This window comes from Pholis gunnellus, assembly GCF_910591455.1.
Source record: "Pholis gunnellus genome assembly, chromosome: 7".
NCBI classification, from domain to species: Eukaryota; Metazoa; Chordata; class Actinopteri; order Perciformes; family Pholidae; genus Pholis; species Pholis gunnellus.
The window spans coordinates 25,466,833-25,493,425 of NC_136533.1; the positions used below are offsets into that span (position 1 = coordinate 25,466,833).

At 41.9% G+C, this 26,593-nt stretch overlaps 1 protein-coding gene across 3 annotated transcripts in view; it reads left to right on the top strand.

The window, feature by feature from the left end:
* The window catches only part of ppfibp2b (PPFIA binding protein 2b), an 81,389-nt gene that overhangs the window by 35,963 nt on the left and 18,833 nt on the right, over window positions 1-26,593 (top strand). For all 3 annotated transcript variants that reach the window (XM_079162372.1, XM_079162370.1, XM_079162371.1), the window contains exons 4-6: window positions 11,227-11,313; window positions 13,234-13,347; window positions 18,679-18,828. In XM_079162372.1, coding sequence (XP_079018498.1) covers window positions 11,227-11,313; window positions 13,234-13,347; window positions 18,679-18,828 — 351 coding nt within the window. The remainder of the gene's footprint in view (window positions 1-11,226; window positions 11,314-13,233; window positions 13,348-18,678; window positions 18,829-26,593) is intronic.

The window sequence follows — 26,593 nt, forward strand, 5'->3', positions numbered from 1 at the left end:
AAATATGTGTTAAAGTGCATAAAGCATGGGTAGAACAAGGCCTGTGTAGACTGATTAAAATAGGAGTTCAATGCTAACATGCTGATTCCTAGTAGGGATAACATTTATTCTGTTCACCACTGTAGTTAAGTGAGTTAGCATGCAATAATTAACCACTTATATCAAATTATTGGACGGATTGATATTTCAGAGGATCACCACAGTTATTCAAATCCATCCTGAGGGGAACACCAATGTCTGTTCTCAATGGAGTGGTCATCCACTAGCTGTGAAGACATCTCACTCAAAGCTACACGTTTGAACATCTCGGTTGTTGTTGTTGTTGAGATATTTCAGCTGGGACCGAAGTGACCATCCACCCATAGAGCCACACCAATACTGAGCTATACAAATACGGCTTCTAACCCTTTTAGTTTGAATATGTCTGTGTCAATGGCCAGAGGCTTTACCGAGCTGCTCATGACTCTTTGAATTTGTGGAGAAGCGCTGCCCTTAGAGATGACACAGCTGGGTCAGGAGCTGCACGGTAGGCTCAGTGTACATGTCGTTGGCTTCACTCACACACGTTATATAAGTATATGCATTGTGAGGTTTTGGAAGTGGACAGTCTTTGAAAAGTAGAGTCAGATGTGCAACATGATCAGCAACACAGGCAGCTGTTTTATGTTGAAATAATTATGTTTATAGTGCCCTCTTATTTTTTAAAGGTCAGGTTTATTTAGCAGCTGCTGGCTCAGGATCACAAACAGATCTGCTTTCATAACTAGCTATATTTTCTTTGTGTCCCTCTGAGGTTACATTCTATGGTGTGAACCATTCGGCTCTATGCTGCTCTGTTTATGTGCATTAGTTTATATAAATGATGTTGTATGTAATGAAGCAAATCAATCAGCAAGGGACCGTTCCAGCTGTGTCTATGTTGAGTTATTACAAGCTCTACAGAACAACTGAAACTGGAGCTTCAGACTGTTGCATGCTCTTCATAGACTGGTTCAATGATGACGGACCCTCACATTCCCCTCAGTCTGTGGAGCCTTTCAACGTCTTCCAGCTCATTCTTTGGGTTTTCAACTCTCTGGGTTCACTTTCACTGTTGTCATCGAGCTGTTTGTCCAGCAGAAGGTAGCTGTTTTCTGTGACGAAGCTCTAAAACCCCCTGCACCTCTCCGTTAGCACAGATAGCTGGTGAAGTGATAATAGAGTGTGCCAGTATGGTCTTTGTGCGTTCATTCAATTACACACAACATAACACGGTTATTATTGTAACCTCTGTAGCCCAGCTTTAAGTGATTCTTTATGTTATTCCAGGTAAAATGCTCTGATTGATTCTGGCATGTCAACAGTCACTATGTTGTCAGTACATCTGCTTCACTGTGCCGTTTACTGCAGTGTTTTTACACTGAAGAAGGAGATAAAGGAACAAGGGAGAGCTTTGGGACGGGTTCCATTAAGTTGTCCTCAGAGACACTATTACAACTGGACTATGATCAACTTCCTGCGCTGAGCTGCGTCCCTCACACCCTCCGTCTGTCACACAATTATGTTCCAGTCACAGTGACTTCAAAACCCTGTCGGCACAAGTGGGACTCTCTCTTTTTTTTTCTCCCCTCTCATTGCTACTCTGCATGTTTAGACACCCTCCCTACTCTCTGACAGAGGTGTGTTTGTGAATGTATAGTGTATATTGTTTATTGTATAGTGCAGAGTGTATAGTGAATAGTGTTTATTGTATAGTGTGTAGTGCGTAGTTTATAGTTTATAGTCTGTAGTGCGTAGTTTGTAGTGCGTAGTCTATAGTGCGTAGTCTATAGTGCATAGTTTGTAGTGCGTAGTCTGTAGTGCATAGTTTGTAGTGCGTAGTCTGTAGTGCGTAGTCTGTAGTGCGTAGTGCGTAGTCTGTAGTGCGTAGTCTGTAGTGCGTAGTCTGTAGTGCGTAGTTTGTAGTGCGTAGTCTGTAGTGCGTAGTTTGTAGTGCGTAGTCTGTAGTGCGTAGTCTGTAGTGCGTAGTTTGTAGTGCGTAGTCTATAGTGCATAGTTTGTAGTGCGTAGTCTGTAGTGCGTAGTTTGTAGTGCGTAGTCTGTAGTGCGTAGTCTGTAGTGCGTAGTCTGTAGTGCGTAGTTTGTAGTGCGTAGTCTGTAGTGCGTAGTTTGTAGTGCGTAGTCTGTAGTGCGTAGTTTGTAGTGCGTAGTCTGTAGTGCGTAGTTTGTAGTGCGTAGTTTATAGTGCGTAGTCTGTAGTGCGTAGTTTGTAGTGCGTAGTCTATAGTGCGTAGTCTGTAGTGCGTAGTCTGTAGTGCGTAGTCTGTAGTGCGTAGTCTGTAGTGCGTAGTCTGTAGTGCGTAGTCTGTAGTGCGTAGTCTGTAGTGCGTAGTCTGTAGTGCGTAGTATGTAGTGCGTAGTTTGTAGTGCGTAGTCTATAGTGCGTAGTTTATAGTGCGTAGTTTGTAGTGCATAGTCTGTAGTGCGTAGTTTATAGTGCGTAGTTTGTAGTGCGTAGTATGTAGTGCGTAGTTTATAGTGCGTAGTTTGTAGTGCGTAGTCTGTAGTGCGTAGTTTGTAGTGCGTAGTTTGTAGTGCGTAGTCTGTAGTGCGTAGTCTGTAGTGCGTAGTTTGTAGTGCGTAGTTTGTAGTGCGTAGTTTGTAGTGGATCACTCTCAAGGCTTTGGTGAGAGGATTGCATTGATCAGGACTGTTGAAATAAGCTCAAACTGCTCCAACATGGTCAAATAATAATTTGTAGCCATGTTTAAACACTGTGACTGGATTGATTTAATATCTTTGCTATATATTATATATTACATGTTTCAGAATGTCTTTCTTCTGTTTGTCTCCTGTGTTTTCTGCTGAATTCTCTGTATACAGTTGTTCTGTGCAGTCGTGTATTGCTGAGTGTTGTCCTGCAGAGGCTGCTGTTTCCTGCTCAGACTGCACTGTTACACACTCTGAAAGGGAAAGTGGGTCTTGGATCCAGTTCAGCAGCGTTTTGAGCTCCTCATTGTTTCGACAGCAGATGTCTCACATGTTGCACACAGTCACTAGCCAGCCCTCCCTCTTTTCTTTCTTTCTTTGTTTCTTACTTTGAGTCCTCCAGTTCTCTCTCCCCTTCTCTCTCCTTCTCTTATTCACTCCTCCCTTCAGTTCAGTTCCAGGTGTTCTCTAAAGTTCCTTTTGTGTGACCTGATGGTGTCGTCTTTATTAATCCCATCCTTTATTTTGTCACATAGAGAAGAGAGGATCAGTTGATGTCCAGAGGCCATCAGCCATTTCCCTTGAAGCAATATTTCAGTTTAACTTACACACTGTAATCTCTTAAATGCATTTCAGATGTGTCTTATTCAACCATCTGTGATAGAGGCTCGGTGGTTTTCATTTTTACAAATTGAAATCTTAAAAATTTAACCCCCTCCCTCCCCAAAAAGAGACCAGTTCATCACACCACCGCGTCCAGTTTTAATAAAGTTTGAGTTTTACAACAATTAAAAGCCTCATTCAACCCTGTCTTCAGACAAACAGGTATTGTACAGAATGACATTGTTTTCTACGGTATGGTTGTGGTTATGGCAAATTAGCCAGTGCTGTAGAGTTGCTACAGTTGTAGAGAGTGCTGTTAGGCTCTACAGCACTGAAAAGTCAACAGTATGTCCCCATTACTATGGTAATCCACAATCCTCTGTAAACAGTTTCTATGGGACTGGTTCTTCAGTGGAGAGCAGCTCCTGTAAAAACTGTTCATGTGGCCTGTGGAGTTCAACAGCAGATTATGGAGGCAGCTAAGATGGTCCTCAGAGGAGCAGGATCAAAGACACGTCTGTCCAGGGGATACTAGTCTAACACACACATGTACTGTGAGGGACACACAGGAAGCAGCATCACAAAGCATTATTGGCAGGAAGTTGTGACATCCTGTGACCGCTGCTCATTATCGCTGACCCAGAGACAGCATGTCTTCACATGTTCCTGTGCTCCTTACTGAGTCCACAGTTTGTAGCTTTCCTGACCCTGGTCTAAGAGAATGTGCGTGTTTATCCGTCGACAGAAACAGACAGGACTGTACTGCATGTTTTTTCATAGTAGCACAGAGAAACAGCGGAGAGGGAGGATGGCTTTTATCAGTGTATCTCTTGCTGCTCATGCTCATGTGAAGCGGTGATTATGGGAGCACTCCAAACTGTAGTCTTTCTGCTGGCTACACTGTCTCAGACAGCCTCACATGTTTTGGCCACTTTGGGCAGCACAGCCAGCTGTAAACACAACAGTGATAGATCATCATTTGTTTTCTGATGAGAGAGTCATTGAAATAAATATATTCATTGCGGTTTTAAAAATGTTCCAAAGCTCTAAGTATGTACCTTTAAAGGTTGACATGTTGAACATTGACATAGTGAACATAGTAAACAACTATAAAGACAAAGTGAGTGATGACGCCCTGAGTAGAGAGATGAGGTCAAACTTTCACTATTAGTGCGAGGAATAAAAAAAAAATAAAAGACCTTTTCTTTTTTGCATTTTGAGAATAAAGTCATTAAAATGTTGATAATAAACCTTGAACATTTGAGAATTAAACAACTAGCCTTAGTTATTCTAAACATTCTACAAATCTACTAATATAAGACATTTTTACATTGTGGCCTTTATTCTTCCTTCACTCATATTGTCCCTTATGCCTGGCCCTGATACTCGTAATGACACAGACATCCACTGCTACGTTTATTGGAAAGATAGACAGCATCTGGTCTCAAATTTCACCCAATCCACCACATCCTCACGCCTTCAACAGCAGCCTTGTTTCCCTCACCCAGTTTTGAACTGTTAACTTCTCAGCATTAGATACAGGATCCTTTTGTTGATGTTTTCTGCACCTCTGCAGATGTGGAATGTTTAACTCATCAGACTCAGAGGTACACAACAACAACACAACTCCAACTTACAAACAGACATACAAACACACACACACCAAAGCACAAGTCCATGATCACAAGTACACACATTACAGCCTGCTTTGTTCACGTGTGGAGAACATGGACCAAGACTGGTGACAGCTAGAGAAAGAAGAAAAACTGTCCTCTGCAGGGTGACAGAAGTAGAAAACAAAAGAGAGAGTAGGAGAGAGAGGGGTAAGAGAGAGAGTAGGTGGGAGAGAGAGAGAGAAGTGACTGGAGGTGAAGAAGGAGAAGGGAAGGAAAAGCAAGCAACAACTCCAACCAGAACAGAGAAAGAGAGGAGGAGCGAGTGTCTGAAAGCAGAGATCAGAGGGAGAGTGAGGGAGCACAGTTTGGAGAGAGAGAAACAGAAAGGAAGGAGGGGGGGGGGGGGGGGGCGTCCCACTCAGAAGCAGAGGTTGTAAAACGCCCTCCTCCACAGCTGTGAGCAGCACAGTCACACACACTTCCATGAAGAATCCCCTCATTTTGTTACACACACACACAGAGGAAACAGGCAGGGCAGCAATGGGCTGGGAACATGGAGACTCCCATTGACTTCCACAGACACTTCTCCTGGTTCAAAAAGGTGAGTGCCGATGTTTCATTTGGCTTCATCTCACCTTTTTTTTTCTTTACTTCCTCTTATCACATTCCCTCCGTTGAGGAAGGTTCCAGTATTTATAAGGAAAAGACAGGGTTGTACTTCCAGCTCTGCTGCATCTTATTGTCCTGCTCTTAGTGTGTTGTTCCCCAGCAACACACTCACTTTTGATGTCATTTAGGCTGCATCTAAACTTGTTGTGGTGTGTGTGTGTGTGTGTGTGTGTGTGTGTGTGTGTGTGTGTGTGTGTGTGTGTGTGTGTGTGTGTGTGTGTGTGTGTGTGTGTGTGTGTGTGTGTGTGTGTGTGTGTGTGTGTGTGTGGAGGAATGTGTTATCAGATGAGCAGCATTCAGCTGACTGTTATTAACGAGTCCGTCAGAGAGAGGCTCTCCATGTGTTTTCTTGAGTTTGAGCTGGTTTCTGTTGTCTTGCAGTGTAAGCTGATGGTTGTTGATAATATAACTCCTGTGTGTGTCATTTTGTCACAATCTTTACATTGGGCGTGAAATATGTATGTTTTAGACCCAAAATCTATGCTGATATATTTTTAAAATCAATTTTTGTTAGCATGATTCAGTGACATTTGAAGTGACCTTTAACATATAAGCAATGTTCTCACACACACACACACACACACACACACACACACACACACACACACACACACACACACACACACACACACGTGTGTAAACATTAAATTCATCATGCAGTCATTTTGGTTATGTTCAGATAAGTGTTGTTTCCTAAAGAACAGCAGCTTCACATTAACCTAATGCTTGCCTGTGTAGCTTGCCCTATGAAGTTACCCAATGTGTATTCACATAAGGATGAAACGCTGGACTACTTTTGTGCTAATCTGTTAAAATGACTGCAGGTGGCACTCTTTGTCTCTTTAATTGTTAATCTTCAGTTGGTAATGTAATAAGTAACACAATGTGCGTCCATATTTGGACCCTATTACGATATGTGACCGATGCAGTGCAGATGTCCTGCTGTCTCCAGCTCCTTCTGCTGTGTTTCTGATTCAATGTACTGACTCAGCAGCCACAGAGTGAAGCTGGTTAAGACAATCATTGTTCACTGTTCGTCTTTAATCTGTAAGATATGTTGTCCTGTGACACTTCTGGTGTGTGTGTGTGTGTGTGTGTGTGTGTGTGTGTGTAAACCCATGGCCTTCTGTAGGCCTGGGGTTAATATATCTGTTTTTATAAAGTACCTTTCTAGTCTTCAGACCACTCAAAGCGCTGTACACTACATGTCAGCTTTCAAACACTCACACACTGATGGCACAGTGCCAAGGACACTTGGACATGTAGTTTGAAGGAGCCAGGGATTGAACCATCAATCTTCTGATTAGTGGACGAGCCCCTATGGGCCTGTTTGTTTGATCACGTGCTGTAGGGATGAGCGACATGATTGAAATCAATATTGCTGTGTTGTTCAAAATATTTTCTAGTATAGATATATTACAACATAGCAAGTGTATGCAACGTCACATGGAACAATGATGTCCACTGCAATGAATAGTTTACTTGTTCCCTCTGTTCTGGGTTCAAATGAATATTCTGGAACTCCAACTAGACAAATAGAAATCACACCAAGCTGTTGTTCATCTCTTCAGGGAAGCGTTCTGGAGCACAGTGTGAGAGTGCAGCGGTTTGTCAAGGAGAAGGCCCAGTTACTGTGCTTTTTATTGCTAATGGTAACAGCAGCATGTTCAACACTATCAGTGGAGATCTGCAGATCCAGTAAATGAAAAACAATGAAAACCAGATCCCACTAATGCGCACCACTTTAAAGTAACCAGTTTAACCAGTGTCAGTAGTAACCAGCTCTAGTTCTAGTACATAATATTACTGTATATTTACAGTGAAGTGACGGTCATATGGAGCTTGTTTGTGAATCATTGACAGTAGGCGCTGTCCTGGATGTTGTCATGCATTCCTAGACACTGGGATCATATACTGCATGTCCCACCCACTCACTGTTAACACTCTGCACAGCTCACTGGCTTCACAGTGACTTCCTCCTAGGCCTGGCACTAGTACTACTTTATAAAATGTAAAATATTCCAAATAATTAAAATGTAAATGAAATGAAACCACACACACAAAACAATAAATAACTGGGCTCCGTTAACAAAAAATTTACTTAAATAACATTTACATAAATATTACTTAAAGAACATTTTGCACAGGGATATAGTGAGTCATTCATTACTTAACAGTTTCTCAATGGTGTTAAGAAAACGTGCATCGTAACAACTATTAGCTATAACTTTGATAAAAGCAACAACAACAACCCAGAATGCTCCCACACCGGAGCGGAGTCGAAAATGATTAGGTCATGTCCATATGTGTACAATATGTCCATATAGTAATTATTGTGACATTTCAGTTATATTCCATCACCTACTGTCTCTCCTCTTACATACAACCGTTAATATTTGCTCTGCTGCAGGAATCAAAATGAGCTATGATCCTGGTTCTCTCTCTGGCGATGACAGACTGATAGTACTGGACTGGCCTGGTTTCCTCTATCAGCCCCTTTAAGTGCTGTGTCACCTCTGACATGTCCCTGCCTCTCTGCAGTCTGTGGAGTATCTGTGATCACGGTACAGTTAAATACTTCCTGACCAACCAAAGGTCATCCAGTACTCTGTAACAGCCCTGCACACCGAAACAGTTTAGTTTGCAGTCTGTTGATAGTGACACAGATCATCAACACTCGAAAAAATGTCACCGTAAATTAACGGTAAATTACTGGCAGCAGGGATGCCAGTAATTTACTGTTTTTTTTACGGTGCAGCTACCATAATAAAATGTTACTGTATTTTACCGTATACTGGATTATGGTATGTGATAGTATGATAACTGGGTTCTACCGTGATTTTACAGTATATGCCAGAATGTTACCGTTTATTTACAAAGGGTAATACACATCAATACTAAAATAATCACAATAGACATTCAATACATACTTGTTGCAGTTTAATATATGTTCTCACGACAACCAATAAAGGGACATTTGTATTACATCACAAAACTCACAATATACTGCATGTTTAGAAATCATAAAAAAAATCATAAAATCTTTAATGACCAGCTTAACTGAACTCATGAGCATAACCTCAGACACTGAATTAAAATAGCATCAACAGTGAAACACAGTGAAAATAACATTAAGAGTGAAACACTGAATTAAAATAGTATTAAGAACAGTGTAATAGAACTGCATCACAGTCGAGCTTGTTATAGTTATTTGAACTGCATGAACTCACATGAATGAAAACAATAAAGAGAGAGAACACCTTGAAAGAGGACTTGACTGCAGAGTCTGGCTGGTTTCCTCAATCTCTGATGACGAGTGACTGTAACACAAACAAAATAAAAACTTTAGAAAAACAATGAACTTCTGTAAAGTTCTATGACATCCAGGATAAACACACTTAGAAGAAGCTTTGGGTGTGCAGCTGTGGGTTTGCATGTGCCTCACATATTTTAACATATCAGTGCAAGTCTTTACAAAAAGCTAACAAAACAATACCATACAGTTTAAATCAACAGACTATGTGATGAGCTGATTACGTTAGGTGAAGAAATGAAGCTAAGACAATGGACCACAATGGACTAACATTCAACACTAAAACGAGTTTGATCTGGTTTAATGTTGCTCCTGTGATAACAAGATGCCGTTGAAAATCCACTGTAAATTTAGATTACAGTGTGTGTTTGTAGACACTCAGAGAGATCATCTGTGCTCTGCCTTTTCTTTTACTTGTAATATGTTACTTAAAATCATACCAGGATGCTAACTGTTGCACTCCTTATGTGCAAAGTAGATTTTTACGAGTTCTGTAGGCAGCATCAGATAAGATTTTCAGCCCCTAAGATGCAAATGTTTACCGTCTCCTCTTAAAACTGGGTCATCTTGATGATAGCAGGAAGGCCTCTGCATCCTCTACTGGACTGGCCAAGTATTTAAGGCAGTGTGTTTTGGCCACAGTTTAGACAGCTGTGGGTGGAATGCAGAATGTAAGATATTAATGTATTCAGTACTATAAACATTACTATTAAAATACAAGTAACTGCCATTTCACACCAGCTAGTACTAGTTACTAGTATTTCCTAAAATCTGTGTTGCCCATAAATCCGTCCACCAGTGCTCTCAGCCACTTAGGGTCAACAAGAAACATTAGCAGTCGTGTTTATGATGAATATACACATGGCTATTTAGCTACTAAGTGCTCCACTGACTTCTCTGTGTGCTGTTTGGTGCTGGCCATAGTGTGCACTGGGTTTTATGCTGACAGCTGCTTGCTAAATTTCCGTTATGGGATGATTCATCAAAAGGCTGAGACTGATTGGATATTCTTCAGATACATTATAGTTATCCTTTGCAACAGTTATTAATTGCTTTGTGTAAATACTGTTTGTTTGTTTCAAAAAGCAATACATCAAATCATTGCAGTGTAGCTGGTGTCAATGGTAATGCCTCAAATTTGTGGTGGTAAAGATGAATTGATGTTAAACATCTATCATCTATGTGAAGATATGGAGGAGTAATATCTACCTGAGCAGAGGATGAAGTGTGTTTTGTAATTTACCATTTAGTGCATATTAGTGCATGTGAGTGCATGTTAGTGCTTCTAGCCGTCACCATGTTGAGAGCCGTGTGGAGGCAATAGAAATGCTCTGAATTTAGAATTTAGCAGCTTTAATGTCAAAAGATATTTGTAATCCATCTGGATCTGTTGAGCTTCTCCTCTGCTCTGACGCTGTGAGAAGCAGAAACATTATCTGATCAGGTCCAGGCTTCATAGCTGGATAATAATGTTTTCCTCTCTCTCAGTTCACCAGCAGCAGCAGCAGGCTGAAGAGTCCAGGAGGCAGCGACCCTGGACATAATGTGACTCTTTAGACTCTACTGACTACCTCATTTACAATAGTTCTGCTAGTCAGTGGAGTGTTTATTTCCTGAGGTGTGGAACTCATCATTCTGTCATAACCTTTACAGTTCCGGCCTACAAAAACAGCAAAAGAGCAAAGAAAAGCTCTCTTTTTGTGATGCGTAAATACATAAAGCATTTCTATTTCTAGACGGAGCCTGACACTCCATTCGCTGAGATGGGAATGATACGGTCCTGTGAAACTCATAACACAAGCTTCAGAATAATGGGGCCTTTTATTACTGTGCTAATTCTGGACAAGACACATGATATTTCATAAGTCTTCATCATGTGCTTTGTGAACAATCTGTATTTCAGCAGCAACAGCAGCAGCTCTCCAATCCTGTACAACATACAGTCTATGCGCAGCATACATCCATAGTACTGTCACTCTTCGTCACTTTATCTTCCATGTGTGATCCAGGAGCTGACAGACTCCTCAGTCATTTAGGGAACTGTGTGACAGCACAGCTCCCTATGAAAACAGGTCCCTTCCCTGTATAAGTGTTCATCTTATAGTGTTTTACAAGCTGGAATCTACATTTCATCTTTTCTTTTTACTTAATTTGGTTTGCTTTATTTACAGTAATGATTACATTTCATTTGTTGAATGTGTGGCTTTCATCTTGAGAAATCATGATCCATGCTGTGAGTAAACATACATATAAGGACTTGTTTCTCTGACAAAGGTTTAGGTGAACTCATCTCCATGAATGAAGAGCACAGCCTCATTGTTTCTGTGTCTCATCCAGGTGGACCTGTGTTCTCCAGTCAACAATGAAACCTACCAAGAACGACTGCTCCGCCTAGAAGGAGACAAGGAGTCTCTGGTGCTACAGGTCAGTACTGTACCTGTCTACCACTGAGAGAGTCTGCACAACCAACACCTTTCACCAGTTTGTTAGGAGAATGTCCGGTCTTAAATGTGCACCATGAAAACGCCGGTTAGATTCCAGCTGGGACCATCTGCTGCATGTCCTCCCCCCTCATTTCCTGTCAGTCTGCCAGAACACATCTGTCTGCATCTGCATTGGAGTCAGTGGGACTTCTGTGGTCCTCCCACAATCAAAGAGCATCATAATTGTAATTCTAGTTCAGTTGTTTTTATTGAGACGTGAGTATTTGAAGTAAATGAGTCAAGAGGGATTGATGCCACAGAGGAAAACATCTTAGTTCCTAGTCTATAATCCTAGAACACGACTAGATATTTCATAGCAAACATGTCCAGACACCTTCAGACCGTCTGAGCATGTGTTTACTGACGGCTTTTACAGTAACCATCAACATCAGTGCTCCGCGGTAAAGCAGAAGATTGTATATGTCTGCTCTATATGATGTCAGCAGGCTCTCACTGCTCTGAGATCACTTTAATAGCTGTGACTTTCACTGCTCCAATCATTCAGGTGTCATCCTGGGTGAAAACCATGGAGAAGTGCAGGAGTCCTTTAGTTGGTAGCTTCAAGCTTCAATTGTGTGCATGAGTTCTTTTTTGTGTATAAAATGGAGAAAAACTGTAATATAGCCTTTTTTCCAGAATGTCTCCCAGTTTGTAATACTGCTAAATATATAAATACTGCAATACTTCCTTGGGTGACTTTACAGACCTGTAATGAAATGACCTCAGGCTCTGCTCACCTGGCTGTATGTTTGTTTTCTACTGTCTCAGGTCATGTGACTGGATCTTTTTTAATGCACCACCCTCCTAGGTGGCTCTGGTTCATGAAGCCGTCACATTTCTCACTCACACACCTACTTGTTACACATTGTGCGTCTTGGCCCAGCTGTGATTGGTTGACACTCGAGGTGACGGAAGTTCTCCTGATTTAACTGGCTGTCGACAGGTTCTTTGCTTTACTTCCCCTTCACCTGCCTCTCCTTCAGGACTCTGATTGTGTGAGGTGTTGTCTGAGTGTTAGCATATACACACTCTGTGTTTGTGTGTGTGTAGCTCAGCAGCGGGGCACAGACGAGGTAAGAGTCTTTTTCTTCAACAGTAGGACTTTATACAGTCCTATCATCTTCTAGTTGCTTTGTGGCACTACACCCTTAAACAATAGGATATAGCTGATAGATTATACAGTACCTCCGTCGGGTAACAGTCAAATACATGTTGTAGGTGCTAAACACACACAGGATCTTAGATGTGACTCATTCACAAACGTGTTCCTTCATTTACTCACTTGTTTGTGGACCACTGTCTACATCTACACACCTCTGTAACTTTGCTGGAGGTTCTGTGCTGCCTGTGTGCTGTGAGAGCTGCAGGGCAAGCCGTCAGATAAGCTGAAGTGACAGAGAATCAGCTCCTGTCAGTGTGTGTGTGTGTGTGTGTGTGTGTGTGTGTGTGTGTGTGTGTGTGTGTGTGTGTGTGGCAGGAGGTGAGTGTGTTTTCTTGGATATTAGTAAATGTAATAAAACACGGTCCTGAGTAAATGTGTGTTGTTGTGGAGTAGAGGTTGGCCAGGATGAATGTGTTAGTGTGTGGAGTGAAGGAAGAGACCAGGTGATGTTGGTATGAAGATCCGTTTAGATTTGTGTTCATGAATCTTAAGTAGGTGGTGTTTTCATTGCCACGACATAAATGTGTGTCTCGTTAGTTTCTGTGCGAATATGTGTATATATTCCAATATTTCCTCAATATTTCTATATAATAGTTCTATAATAGTTTCTGTAACAGCATCTTTTTCTGCACCCGGTCAATTCAGCTCTGTCTCAGTATGGTTTTCTAATAGAGAATGCTGTGTCACCCATCACTGTAGGTGAGCGTCCTGACCGACCAGGTGGAGGCCCAGGGAGAGAAGATCAGAGACCTAGAGAGCTGTCTGGAGGAGCACCGGAAGAAACTGGCCTCTACAGAGGAGATGCTGCAACAGGTGAGGCAGTCACACATATGATATCTGAAGATGTTTAATATGTTAAAGATCATATATGTGTCACAAAAGATGTTGTGCGCATGCGTGAGCACGCGTGGGTAAAATACAACATAAAGCGCTTTGAGTGGTCGGAAGACTATACAAATGCAAGTCCATTTACCATGGAACTGCTCAAACTGAAAGACAGACGATCATGACACACAGCCAGTCGTGTCGTTGACCGTTCAGCTGGTTGATGAAGCGTTGGGACCTTCTGGGTCAATTCTAAAATGTTGAATGGTAACCAATCCAATCCACCAGACAGTTGCGTGGTGGGTTCAACACTAACGAGAACAAAGCTGCTCATTCCACTGGCTCTTTAACGGTTACCACAATAGCCCAAGTTTACTCTCAAAACAAACCCAGTCTGAAGGTGACCTCTTTGGTAAAGAACTGTGGACAGCTCTGCTGCTCAGACTTATACACTCATACACTCATACTATCCATTGACTCTCGGTAACTCAGGGTTACCTCGCCTTGGTGGTTCCACTGGACTGCAGGTACACTAAACTGCCAGTATAAAGAAGTGTGAAACCCTGAATGTCTCAAGTTGGTCCTGCTAAGCGTTTTGACTTGACGCCAGTAATGAGGCAAACAAGGAGACCACAGCTCTGTGTATCACAGAATCAGCTCTCTGTTTGACCCATCAACAAGCTCTTTGTCCTCTCCTCGTCGCTTCAGCCCTCTAGGGCCGGGTCCTTAACTCATCTTTATCCAGCTAGCTTTTATAATTCTCATGTGTACTGTCTGCACTGACCAAGATCAGTTCTAAAATCTCTGCAGGAATCAAAATTAGTTTTTTTGAGGAGGGGAGTTCTCTTCTCTGTTTTTCTGTCAGGTGTGTGTGTGTGTGTGTGTGTGTGTGTGTGTGTGTGTGTGTGTGTGTGTGTGTGTGTGTGTGTGTGTGTGTGTGTGTGTGTGTGTGTGTGTGTGTGTGTGTGTGTGTGTGTGTGTGTGTGTGTAATGCTGTCCTGATGTCAGCGCATCAAACAGCTGACGTGATACGAGATGTTTGCTGAGGGAGATGAAGGTGAAGGTGAATGTGGAGAAAGGTAACGGTTGTCGTGGCTCTGGGTTTGTGTCCTTTTTTTTTGTTCCTCCTAAATCTCCTCAACATGTAATCAGACAGTTTGCAGGATTTAAAAGGTGCAGCATGTCTGCAGCAGCATGTCCGCCATCTGTGTCACTGGTTCTTCCTTTAGTGTGTGTTTGTGGGAGAGAGAAAGAAAGCCATGTAACATCACGCGTCAGTCCCACAGGGCTGCTGCTCACTGTGGGAACTCCAGCTAATCTAGTAAGAAATAGTCCTTAGTCAGCACACACACACACACACACACACACACATACATACACTCACACACACACAGCATTCTCATGCTAGAGGGGATCCACCCACACATGTAGTCATACAGTCATATTTAGACATTTCTGTGAACTCGGTTTACAGTTATGTTCTTAACAACACACACACACACACACACACACACACACACAAAGCTTCAGTGAAGGGTCATTATCTTTGATGTATCCATTGACTCTTCATCAATCACTAGAATTCATCATCATAGCATCAAGTATCAATGCATGCATCATATTTACCTTTCATCGATGCCAACCGTTTTCTATTTTCACTCACTTCACCATGAGTCATGTGCTTCATAGAATAGTCCACACTGTGCATCATAGTAGACATCATTGTGGTGATGGTTCACCTGTGGTTTCAGTTTGGTGCGAGAAGGTTCCGGCTGCAGCCTGTAGCACTTCATGCTAACCTTATCTTTTCACCTTAACCCTAATATAGCCAAAGGGGGCGTGGCCTGAGCTGCTAAAGGCTGCAGACGGACCATATTGCACGGAGCAGTAATAAAGCAGTGCATCTACAGCAGATATGCAGCAGAGGGTGACTGTTGCCAGGTCATAGTTGTCATGCGTGAGTGTGCAGTGTGAGGCGCTAAACGGAGTGAGAATGTGTTGGAAAGGCAGCAGAACAACGAGGACATTTGGTTGCTGTTGAACATAGATTTGTTCTAACAATCATCTTTCATGTTGTGCCATGTTAAATAATCTCACCGCTCTCCGATAAACCTGCTGCACAGCTTCAAACAGGGACTTGGTTAAGCTAGCAGGGAGGGGCAGATCTTCTTGTGGTCACTGTACAGATTGCACTCCCACCAGTCTGAGAGCCAATCACAATGTGACTATGACCACCTCCAAATGTGCTCTAATCCCATCACATTCCAATCTCACATACACTGCATTAGCATGTTTGTCTTTATCCAGATAATGTTTTCAAATATGTTAATGCCATGGCATTAATGTATGAATGGGGAATATAATAGCCTACACATAGTTATAATACCTACGTGGAGATCACATCGTTTCAGTCATTCTCTAAGACTTCTTTCATATTGTGGATATTTCATTTTGAAGTGACATTCTTCAGATATTAAGAACTGTGGTCAAGATCTAAGTTGTGCTGTGTTGTGTTGTGCCGATGAGTAAAGAGATCTATAAAAGCTGTGGAGAGGATGATAATGTGTCACGTGTTGCTTCTCATAATCAAAGAGAGGCAGATGTCAGGCAGCTGAGCTGTGGGCCATGACCACAAGTTCTGATAAATTACCTCGAAAGACTGCAGCTTATCCTGCAGTAAGTGACACTGGTGTTAGATTTCAAACTGAGAGTCAGCTGCCATGACCTAAGACTTTGTGCGTGTTTGTGTGTGTGTGTGTGTGTGTGTGTGTGTGTGTGTGTGTGGTGCTGGGCTGGAGTGATTATGGGGTTTTAGCTGTCTGTCTGTGGCTGTGGTGTTGACACAATTTGTTTACCATGTGATCTTTCCATTTGGACGGTGGGTATCTCTCTGTGGTCTCTGTGTTTAATGTATCATCCACTCGTCCTTCAGAGGGAAACGAAAAGTTTAAGGACCTAGAACATGTATTAGTTCAAGTACACATATTAAATGGTATTTTTATGGAAATATCTCAGCAACCATAGGATGGATTCCCATGAGTTTTTTCATAGACATTCATGGTGCCCAGAGGATGTATCTTAACGATGTTTGTGATCCTCCTCCAGCGCCACCATGATGCTGATTTTTTATTTATTTAGGGAAATGTCTTGACAACTATTCAATGGATTGCTATACAATTTGGTGCAGACATTCATGGTCTCCTCAGGATGAATTGTAATAACTTTGATGATTCATTGACTTTTTATCATCAGGTTAAAATTTAAATGTGTCCTAACATTCCCATCAGTCTTAACCGTACTTTGTATTCAGTGCTAAATAGCAAATGTTAGCATGCTGACATGCTAAACCAAGACACTGACCATGTTAAACACCAGCATGATTGTCACTGTGAGCATGTTAGCATGCTGACGTTAGCATGTAACTCAAGGCGCTGTGTCTACGTACAGCCTCATAGAGCCGCTGGCATGGCTGTTCACTCTTATTCTTGATTAGTGGAGTGTTACAGTATATTAAGGCCATCACGTGTGGCCTTTTCGTTCAGAAAAGGTAATTGGTCTGTTCTAATGAATCTGTCATGTCCCTAAACTCTGTTGTTTTCTTTAGTTGTAGAATCCTCATTAGCAGTGTTCAAAGTCTTCAAAACAAACTTATTCAGTTAGAATGAAAATGTCTTTAATAGACTTAAATTTGTCTTTCTGTAACATGGAAATGCTCTAAAAACTGCTCAACAGGGAGAACTGGTCTGACTCCAGTGAAAGAACACTAGTCCAATTTATTTGATCACTTACATGTCATTGTTAGATTTTATAAAGTATACGTTGTTTTGGTTGAACATGCACACATGAGAAGTCAGTCTGTGGCTATTATATATAGACTGTATATAAGAGGTAGACGACAGTCCCTGTGATGGCATCCATCGGTTTGTGTACTGTTGGTTTTGAAGTCTCCACATTGGAATTTTGGCTATCACCATTTTGTTTTTTTGCAGCCAGAAGTGACAGTAGAGGGTGGCGCTCTCGACACTGGACACTTTTAGATGACTTAATGTTACAATTAACTTTGATAAAGTAAAAATACATTGTGAAAGGGTTAAAGTTGTAAGACGACAACACTTTCACCTGTCAATCACAGTAGCCCCGCCCTAAAGCATCCCCTGCTTTATGGTCTGTTTGACTCTAAATGGACCATCATTTACTAAATGAACATCATGCTGTATTGAAGAAGACTTGAAACTAGATATTGAGACCATAAACTCATGTTTACAATGTTTACTGAGGTAATAAATTAGAGTCATTTTCTCATAGACTGCTATACAACCAGAGGAGTCGCCCCCTGATGGAGAGAATGAATGAACTCTTCAGACCCAGAGATTATCTCCTGGTCTATTACAGACTAAAACACAAATAATAGTCATTTTTCCCATTCGTTCCTTTTAGGGTTTGCATAATAAATTGTCAGCATGAGGGAAACCTAAAATAGAAAGTCGATTTTAGTTCTACTCGTTCTCACAAATCATCTCAAAATGCTATTGCTCAATAGTACTGTAAGCTGTGTAAAGTTACATCCCTCTGAATAAATCAATTTATTTTCTTGAAATATGTTACATCCAACCACTTGATCAAATCACCAGATGCAAGAGGAACAATCTACTTAATAATGTCACTTGTTTCAACACAGATGCTTGTAAAACTGTTGGAAGCAGAATCTCTTTTCTTTTAATCAGCTTTTAGGAGAAAATGATAGAGGAAGAGTGTTTATGTATCTGCTTTAGTTGAATGGAATCAGTAGTGTTTGGTATAAAATGATTCCTGACAAGGATGGATTATAAGCGTTCTGCACCAACTGGACCTAGTTTATCAAACAACAATCCAATGCCACTTAAATTTGAGTTAAGAGAAGAGGAAGTGGGATTAGATGAGGAAACGAAAGCAACAGACAGTTGACAAAGAGATGTGTGTTTTGTTTGAGTCAGAGGAAACACACACGTCTTCAAGTTCAGCAGCCTGTCTCTCTCACACATTTAGTTTTTCTCTCTCCCATACCAAAGAGGCACAGAGCTGTATTAATAGAGCCCCACCTCGTCTGTGTGAGTGTGTATATTTAGCTTTGCAGGGTCTGGACCCCCGGCCTAGCATGCTCTGCTAGTGTGGGAACAACATTGTCCTGAGTGGAGTAGCAGGCTGATGGCTTCTCAATGCATTGATCTCCGATATTAGTGTGTGTGTGTGTGTGTGTGTGTGTGTGTTTGACATTTCTTTAGGTGTGGTTTGTCAAAGCTCAAGTGTTGCGTTCAAAGCATGTATGTATGTGTTTCCCAGGAGCTGATGAGCAGGACCTCTCTGGAGTCTCAGAAGCTGGACCTGATGGACGAGGTGTCCTACCTCAAACTGAAGCTGGTCAGCATGGAGGAGACACACACCAATACACCGCCACAAGAGCCCGCGGACACCGAGCAGAACAAAGCCGAGGTATGGAGAGTCATCAAAGCTGAGTGTGTTTCACAGAGCTGCCCAACAGCAGAGCTGCTGCTGTGTCTTGGATCTTAAATGCTGTTTGTATTGGAGTTGCTAGAGGTCCCTGCTGCATTTGCCTGAATGAAAAGTATTCACCCATATGACATACTGTATGTACATCAGTGGTGGTCCGTCAATACGATATTGTTGATTGTCATAGTCTTCAACCAATCAGATCTTTAGTTTGACATGTTGGGCGTATTCTTTGACGTGTCAGAGCTGTTAGCTGGGCGGTGACAATCCCAATATCTGCTGCCTCTGTCGAGCGGACATTTTCAGCCTCAAACACATTAAAACGCATTCAAGAAATACAACTGGGGAGGCTCGATTGTCTTCACTGGCGTCCATGAATCGAGAAGGACTTCTTACTGGAACTAAAATGCACGGATGTACTGAACAACCGTGAGATTAAACTCTTTGTAATCAAAGAAAGGAGGATGGACTTTGTCTTTAAACAGCAGCTCTGGTAAGTAAATCTGCAGTAGCCTTAAGATGCTTGTTTATATGTTATTATTTGTACAACTTGTTTTTATGAAGATGGATTTTTGTTTGGTTTAATATGTGATAGGAACTATTGTTACGTCCAATGTTGCTCTGGGGACATATTTAGCCGGTGTCAGTGTTGCCAACTTGGCAACTTTCTCGCTAAATCTGACAACTTTCCAAACCCTCATGGCGACTTTTTTTGTCAAAAGCTACTAGCGACAAATCTAGGGACTTGTTCTGGTGTTGTTGGAGACTTTTCTGGTGTTTTGACTCTGACGTGAAAGCACGTACGTTCTGCACTGTCGTGAACGAGCAGCGCGTGCTGCCGTGAGCCGCCCCAAAGCACTCACAGGCGGTCACTCTCACAGCAGCCTCGTGCAGCAGTCCCAGCTGCAGTCAGAGCAGAGAGGAGACGCAGTCTCGGCGTATTCATGTATCTGCACTCTGCAGTTAGTATTTATAGGTGTTGAACTTCATTTTTACACGAAACAAATAATAACCGTAGCTGTGGCATAATGAGGTTATTAGGAGGTGGTTCAGCTGCAGCACAGCAGTGAAGGCCCAGGTATAAAATGCACAGCCCGCCACTGATGTACATATAAACATTTATACCGTGTGGTGATTAATACATTGTAACTCTCAATTTAACCAAAAATACACTTTCAAAAAGTTTATAAAATGTTCTTCAGGTTTCATTATGTCCAACATAAGGCACTATGTCCACGTAGTGTCTTTTTTCTGAATTCTCCATCGGTCCGAGAGCTTTGAGCTGAAAATCTCACTGTAAAAAACGTCACTGTAGTAGGAGGAGAAGCTTGTTTTGGCTGTCTGTCTATCCTGAACTTAATATGTCAGACAGACACCATCATAACAAAGACCGAAACATTGTGGCAGCAGATCTTTGTGTTGCTGATGAGTGTATCAATTTTTTCTAAATTCAATGTGGCTTTATTGGCATGAAAGTTTGAAAACACAATGTTGCCAAAGCAAGTACTCAATAATATCACCATACGCCTTGTCTCTGATGGATCGTCCTTGCCCTAAAGTTACTGCTGTCAGCTTGAATGGTGACAAGCTCATCCATACAAAGTATCCTCCTGTTGCTGGTCCAACAAATATATAGTCGCCCATATGGATAATAAAAAGCAAAGAGGCAAATGGAATGCTAGTCTATCATACAACGGTGTTTCGAGTGGTGTTATCAAGGTATTGTTGTTATGCAGTGGTGGGCCGTGCATTTTATACCTGGGCCTTCTGTGCTGTCAGCTATGGTGCAGATACATGAATCCGTGCATGACGGGATGCTGCGTCATTAACGGACATTGCATAGTCAAATCAACAATGACAACAACAAAGTCATAAGAACCAGTCACATATATTTATATGACAACAAAGCATGACACATCAATCCAGCAGACCTGCAGCGGATCCACGCATTCCACCATACAAGAGCACGAGCCATTCAAATATTATTCATAAAAACAACACGATAGACAAATGAACAGTAGTAACGTTAAAAAACAAACGCAGTTTGTCACTTACCGAATGCTGTTCACTTAAAGACAAAGTTCATCCTCCTTTCTTTGTTGACAGAGAGTTTAATCCCAGTACATTGTTTCAGTTCCAGTAACAAGTCCTTCTTGATTCATGGACGAATCGACCGCGGCGCGACCGGTCGCAGACCGCGAACTGTAAAGTCTACCTAGAAGAACTGGGGCCTTACTTCTTACATAGAGACATAGGGGCTGAATCTGATTGGATAAAAGCTCTCCTTGAAACAAGCTGTGCTGGAAGCAGAGCAGTGAGACAATAAGCTAATGGGGAAAAAAATTACAATACATGTAGTGTATTTGTGAAAAATGATAAAATAGCTATAACTTTGTGATTCTGTTTAGGCCAGCAGAGAAGGCTTAGCTGGCCCTGACGGCCCACCACTGTTGTTATGGAAACATAACAAAAAAGTGCGCAGAAGAAACGCTGGGATGAAGCGCTCCCGGCAGACACATGGACACAGGCCCTTACACACATATCATTTCTTGCAATATTGGATTAACCACGTTAGCACATCAACGAGATTAAGCACATTGATTAAATAGGTACATAATTCAGTAGATTAGTCAAAATCATTCTGTACAGAACACTGTAACAAGACATCATGATCTCTACTTCATGCATCCATGAAGTGTCATGACCCTGACTGTAACGTTTTATCTACCTGCAAAGCTAATGACATTTCCTTTAGCTAGCAGCATTAGCATATGTTAGCATGCTAACACTAAACTAAGATGGTAAAAACGGTAAACATTACACCTGCTAAATCCGCATGTAAGCATCATCCCTGTGAACATGTTTGACATTAGCGTTTAGCTAATAGCAGCGCTGTAAGTAATTACAGCTTTACAGATCTTCTACAGTAGCACATTTACAAACGTCACAGAACTTCCTGCTCATGCTTACATCTTCTGTTTATTCCAAACAAATACACATTGCTGCTGCCGGAGAAAAATGCATCACTTCCTGTGTGGCAGAGGACATTTCTCCCAGGAAGGAGCTACTAGACACAGACTGTCATACAAATGGGACTGACTCAAAAAGATATATACATGAAGTCGCTTTTGTATATGTCTATGATTGATGTATTGGAATACATGGAACAAATCCCCCTCACCTGTTGGCTGTTGGCAGACGAGGACACTACAGAGGAGTGTGATTAGTGTCTGTTCACAGATCAGCCTTGGGGTTGTCAGCTGCTTATTGAAGAGGTGACAGCTACTTCACTCATGGACTGTGTCAAAAAGCTCATTCAAAACCTAGAAATTACATGAAAACCACTTTCTAAATAACAGTTGGAACACAGATAGAATGCTACATTACTACACATTTTCTTTTACTAGTAGTTGAGCATAAAAGAGTCGTCCACGTTGCCAGCAGTGCATTCCTCTAACACTATAGACACTAGTCAATAGAAAAGGATCAAAATCAATGCAGCACAACCAAAGACATCCTCTTTGTTATTCCACACATATACTTCTTCCTTGTCAAAACCTGGAACCTACATTACCCACAATGCAATCTGACCACCGACACATGGATTGGAGATTTGGAAGTGACATCACTTAAGGCAATTCATTAGACTTCACAGAAGGTTTTATACAACAGTTTTTTCACATATGCAGTAGTTCTCCACAACACCTGTAAACACACCCTGATGTGTGAAATCAGTGGAGTTCCACTTCAACTAATGTGGACCAGCGTTGAATTGACCAACCAACCAACCAACCAGTGTTGCCATCTTTACCCCTGTCACTGTAGAGGGGACAGGACAAGCCAAAGATCAGCTGGAACTCTATTCACTGTTTAAACCAGTTTAAACCATTTGTTTCTTTGGGCCGTAACATCACTAGAAACAAGTGTTGGCCCCCATTTCCAAAACTGCAGTCTGAAGTTGTTGCAGTTGTTGTCTTTCAGGTTTGGTTTTTCCTTTAATCTAATCAGAAGTCCTACACGTTAGTCCATTAACATCCAAAGTCTAACCACCTCCAGATCTAAGGGACATAATCACGTTTTTCTGAATGAGATTCAAGCTTCCGTGTTGAGGAACAACCAGAACATAACTACAGTTTCAACAACAGACCGACAGCTGACACCAAGTAAACACTGCAGAAACCATCTCTTTAAAATAGTCATTTAGACATGTAGAGTGCTGAGTAAAGTCGTATCAGTCAATCTTATGCCCCTGTGTTTTACTTGAAAGGCCATGAAGTGTGGTTGGTTCCTACCAGAACACAGTGTTTCCAGTAAACGTCATGTCACTCACTTTTGTGCACCAATCAGAATTCAGACACGTTGGAATCAAGTCTGGTGACAGTTATGGAGTCGTTTGTTTATGTAGCTACTGTCAATCAAATCTGATCAAACCACACACAGTCCGGATTAACCAGATTAGCTGAGTTTATGAGGGTGAAACCTTTCATAAATACATTTTAAGGATGTTTTTTTCAAAACATTGACATTGACTGTGGCTTGTTTAATTCTAACTATTTAATACCACAGAGAAAAACTGTAGTCAAGTTGTCTGGGGCTTTAAGAAAATGTACAAATGAAACTGTTACAAAGAGTGAAATCAATAAACCCAGCTAAAGACATTGAGCCTCAGTCCCAGATGGATCGTTAAGATGATCATTTTTTGCAGCGTGATGACAAGGCATCATTATTATATATATATATATATATATATATATATATATATATATAATATAATATACTGTCTATACAAGAAGCACAATAGACTTTCAGATGCTCTACCTGTTAAGATCCTCACGTTTCAAAGTGAACATCTGCTTTGAGGCAGAGATTCTGCTTCAGTGAGGGCAGAAACAGTTGCATCAAAACTGTGTGTTTCTTACTTAACGCATACACAAATAATGGCACACACACACCCTCACACAGACAGACGTGCATGCCACCCTAGTTGAGCAGTCGCCACTTGTCTTTACTAGTTTCTTTGTTTGGACTTTGTTCATTGTGACACCCAGCTGCTCCCCACTGACACCACAAGATACTGAAGCTGCTCTTGTGGTTTAGCACTGTGTGCGTGTGTGCGTGTGTGCGTGTGTGCGTGTGTGCGTGTGTGCGTGTGTGTGTGTGTGTGCGCGTGTGCGCGTGCGGGCGGAGCTATCACGAGGCTTCCAGCACCCACGGCCATGCTTTGATAGAATAAACAGGATACAGGGTTTTTGGCACACACATGGATGGAGCGTGATGAGCATCAGCAGAAGTAGAGGGACAGGAGGAGAGACAGTGACAGGCAGATGGAAAGATAAGAAATGACAATATGTACTGTGGAAATATTATTATCTGTCCTGCGATGGCGACACACGATGGCGAGGTAACTGTCAGTGACGTCTGCCTCTGTGAGAAAAACAAAGTGTGATCTGACTCCTCCGGCAACATTTTCTGCCCCTGCAAAGCTCACATGGAAACCAGATTCTGAGGTTAGCAAAAAGGAAAGTTATGTCAGCAGTTGGTGTCAGACTTGTTTTTGGTCAGGAAGCCACATTAGAAAACACACTGTAAATGAGTGAGATCCTCAATGTATCCATTCCAGTGACATTTGTGTTGCAAACCAACACTTGTTGCTGTGGTGTTCAGGCACTGTGGTTCCAAGAGGTCACTGATGAAACCAGGTCACTGCTGTGGCTCGGCTCTTATTTTTATGGGTAACAAAAACCCTGTGATTACTTAGATCCAGGAACATGAGTGCATTGCTCATGAAGCAGTCAGACAGGTTGTAAACCACTTGGTCCATGATGCAGGCGGGCAGTTGGGTTTAATTATTAATGATTTTATATTTAACCTTCACTTTCTCTACCAAGTCAAGTTAAGGCATCACTAGAGGTATTACAATTCATCATCAGGGGAACATGAATGACTACCAAATTGTATGGCAATCCATCCAATAGTTGATACATATTTCAGTTTGGACCAAAGTTGTGGAGCGACCAACCAACCAACATCGCCTTCCTGAGAGCCACTAGCATGGATAAAAGCAAGACAGTGTGCAATTCTACAAAACCGTCACTGTCTTTCCCTGTTGTCAGTTGTGACTGAAGTATTCTAAAAACAGAGGCGGATAACACACAGTATGTGACCTAGAGCAGATGTAGCTTGAGATCAAAAGTGAGATTGTGATGTTTGGCTATACGCGAGCTGGGTGTGAATGTTAGTTAGTCCTGATGGGCAGGTGGCACCTTGCATGGTAGCCCCTCCATCAGGGTATGAATGAATGTGAATGGGTGAATGATGACATGTAGTGTTAAAGCGCTTTGAGTGCTCGGAAGACTAGAAAAGAACTATACAAGTCCAAAGCTGTGATCACCATATGAGAGCAGTGCAGAGCGGTGGCCGTGCGCTCACGTGCACTAACATGCACGCTGCCGACCAGCTATGTGACCAAAGAGAGGAGAAGCTCTGATAACAACACACTTCATCCTCTGCTCAGGTAGACATCACTCCTCCATATCTATACATAGATGATAGATGTTGATGAGATATTAATGATCTGAATATTGAATAGAGAACAGTATTCATTTTGTTAGGTAGGTTTCTTCAGAAGGCAGCGTTGTCTGTTAAGTAGTCACATGCCAGGCTCAAGGGCACTTCACTAGAGGTTTGCTCAGGAAAGAAAGAGCTGCACTCATTCATGTGCTGTAGTGTGACTGTCCAGCTGGTTTAGTGTTCACTGAGGCTCCACAGCATCAGTTGTGCCTCCGTGGTGTCTAACAGAGCTGCTTTGACACGGACACGTTGACTCTTAGTTGGTGTATGAATGAGATGTGTCTGATCTTACATACCTGCATACACATCCGATCCAACACATCGATGTACAGAGGTGGTGTTTTGCTTTGGTCATGTTGCGATGGCAACCGACGGCGGTCTAGATTCTTGTCAGCAGAGTGAGTGTGTGTGTGTGTGGTTTGTAACAGCTGCAGGAGGAATGGCAGGCATCCACTCTGAGCATTCCTGAGGGCCGCACACTTTCACCTCCGGAGACCACACAAAGCCACTGCTGTCTGATCAACACTGGAATTGTTAAAACTACAGATTGATGACCATGCATTTGTGTTTAATCTGCTGTAACTGTATCTTCTCTTCCTCTGTCTGGGTAGAGATTCTGATCCTCATTCAGGGTGGAGCTGTGACATAGAGGTTTAAGAGCCTGTACTGGTCCACTGAGAGACAGAACACTTTTCACAACGTATTTTCTGTGGCTGCCTGGTAGCTTTTCCTGTGAAACATGTTGTTATGCACTATTTCTTCTATGTGGGGACCTCCTCTAATGCTGTCATTGTGTTGACATTGTACAAAGTCAGAAGTTCCTTAGGAAGACATCCCTATGTGGACCAGGAATCATTCAGCCCTGATCTGCTCCCTCCCTATGGATCTGATACATGTAGTAGTGAAATGATCCTGTGACTGTATCCCACGGCCTACATCAAGGAATGGACTTTATTAATATGTAATAAACTTATAGTTTCTAACTGACATGTGATGTCCTGGGAGCTTAGAGTAGAAACTATAGCCCGACAGATATTTGATCTTTCAAGCTGATACTAATATTGAAATTCGGAAGTAAGAAAAAACAAAAACACATTTTTTACATAAACAATGTTGATACTAATACCAGCTGGTGTATCAATACATCCGTAACAAGAGAACCCATCATGTCGGCCTG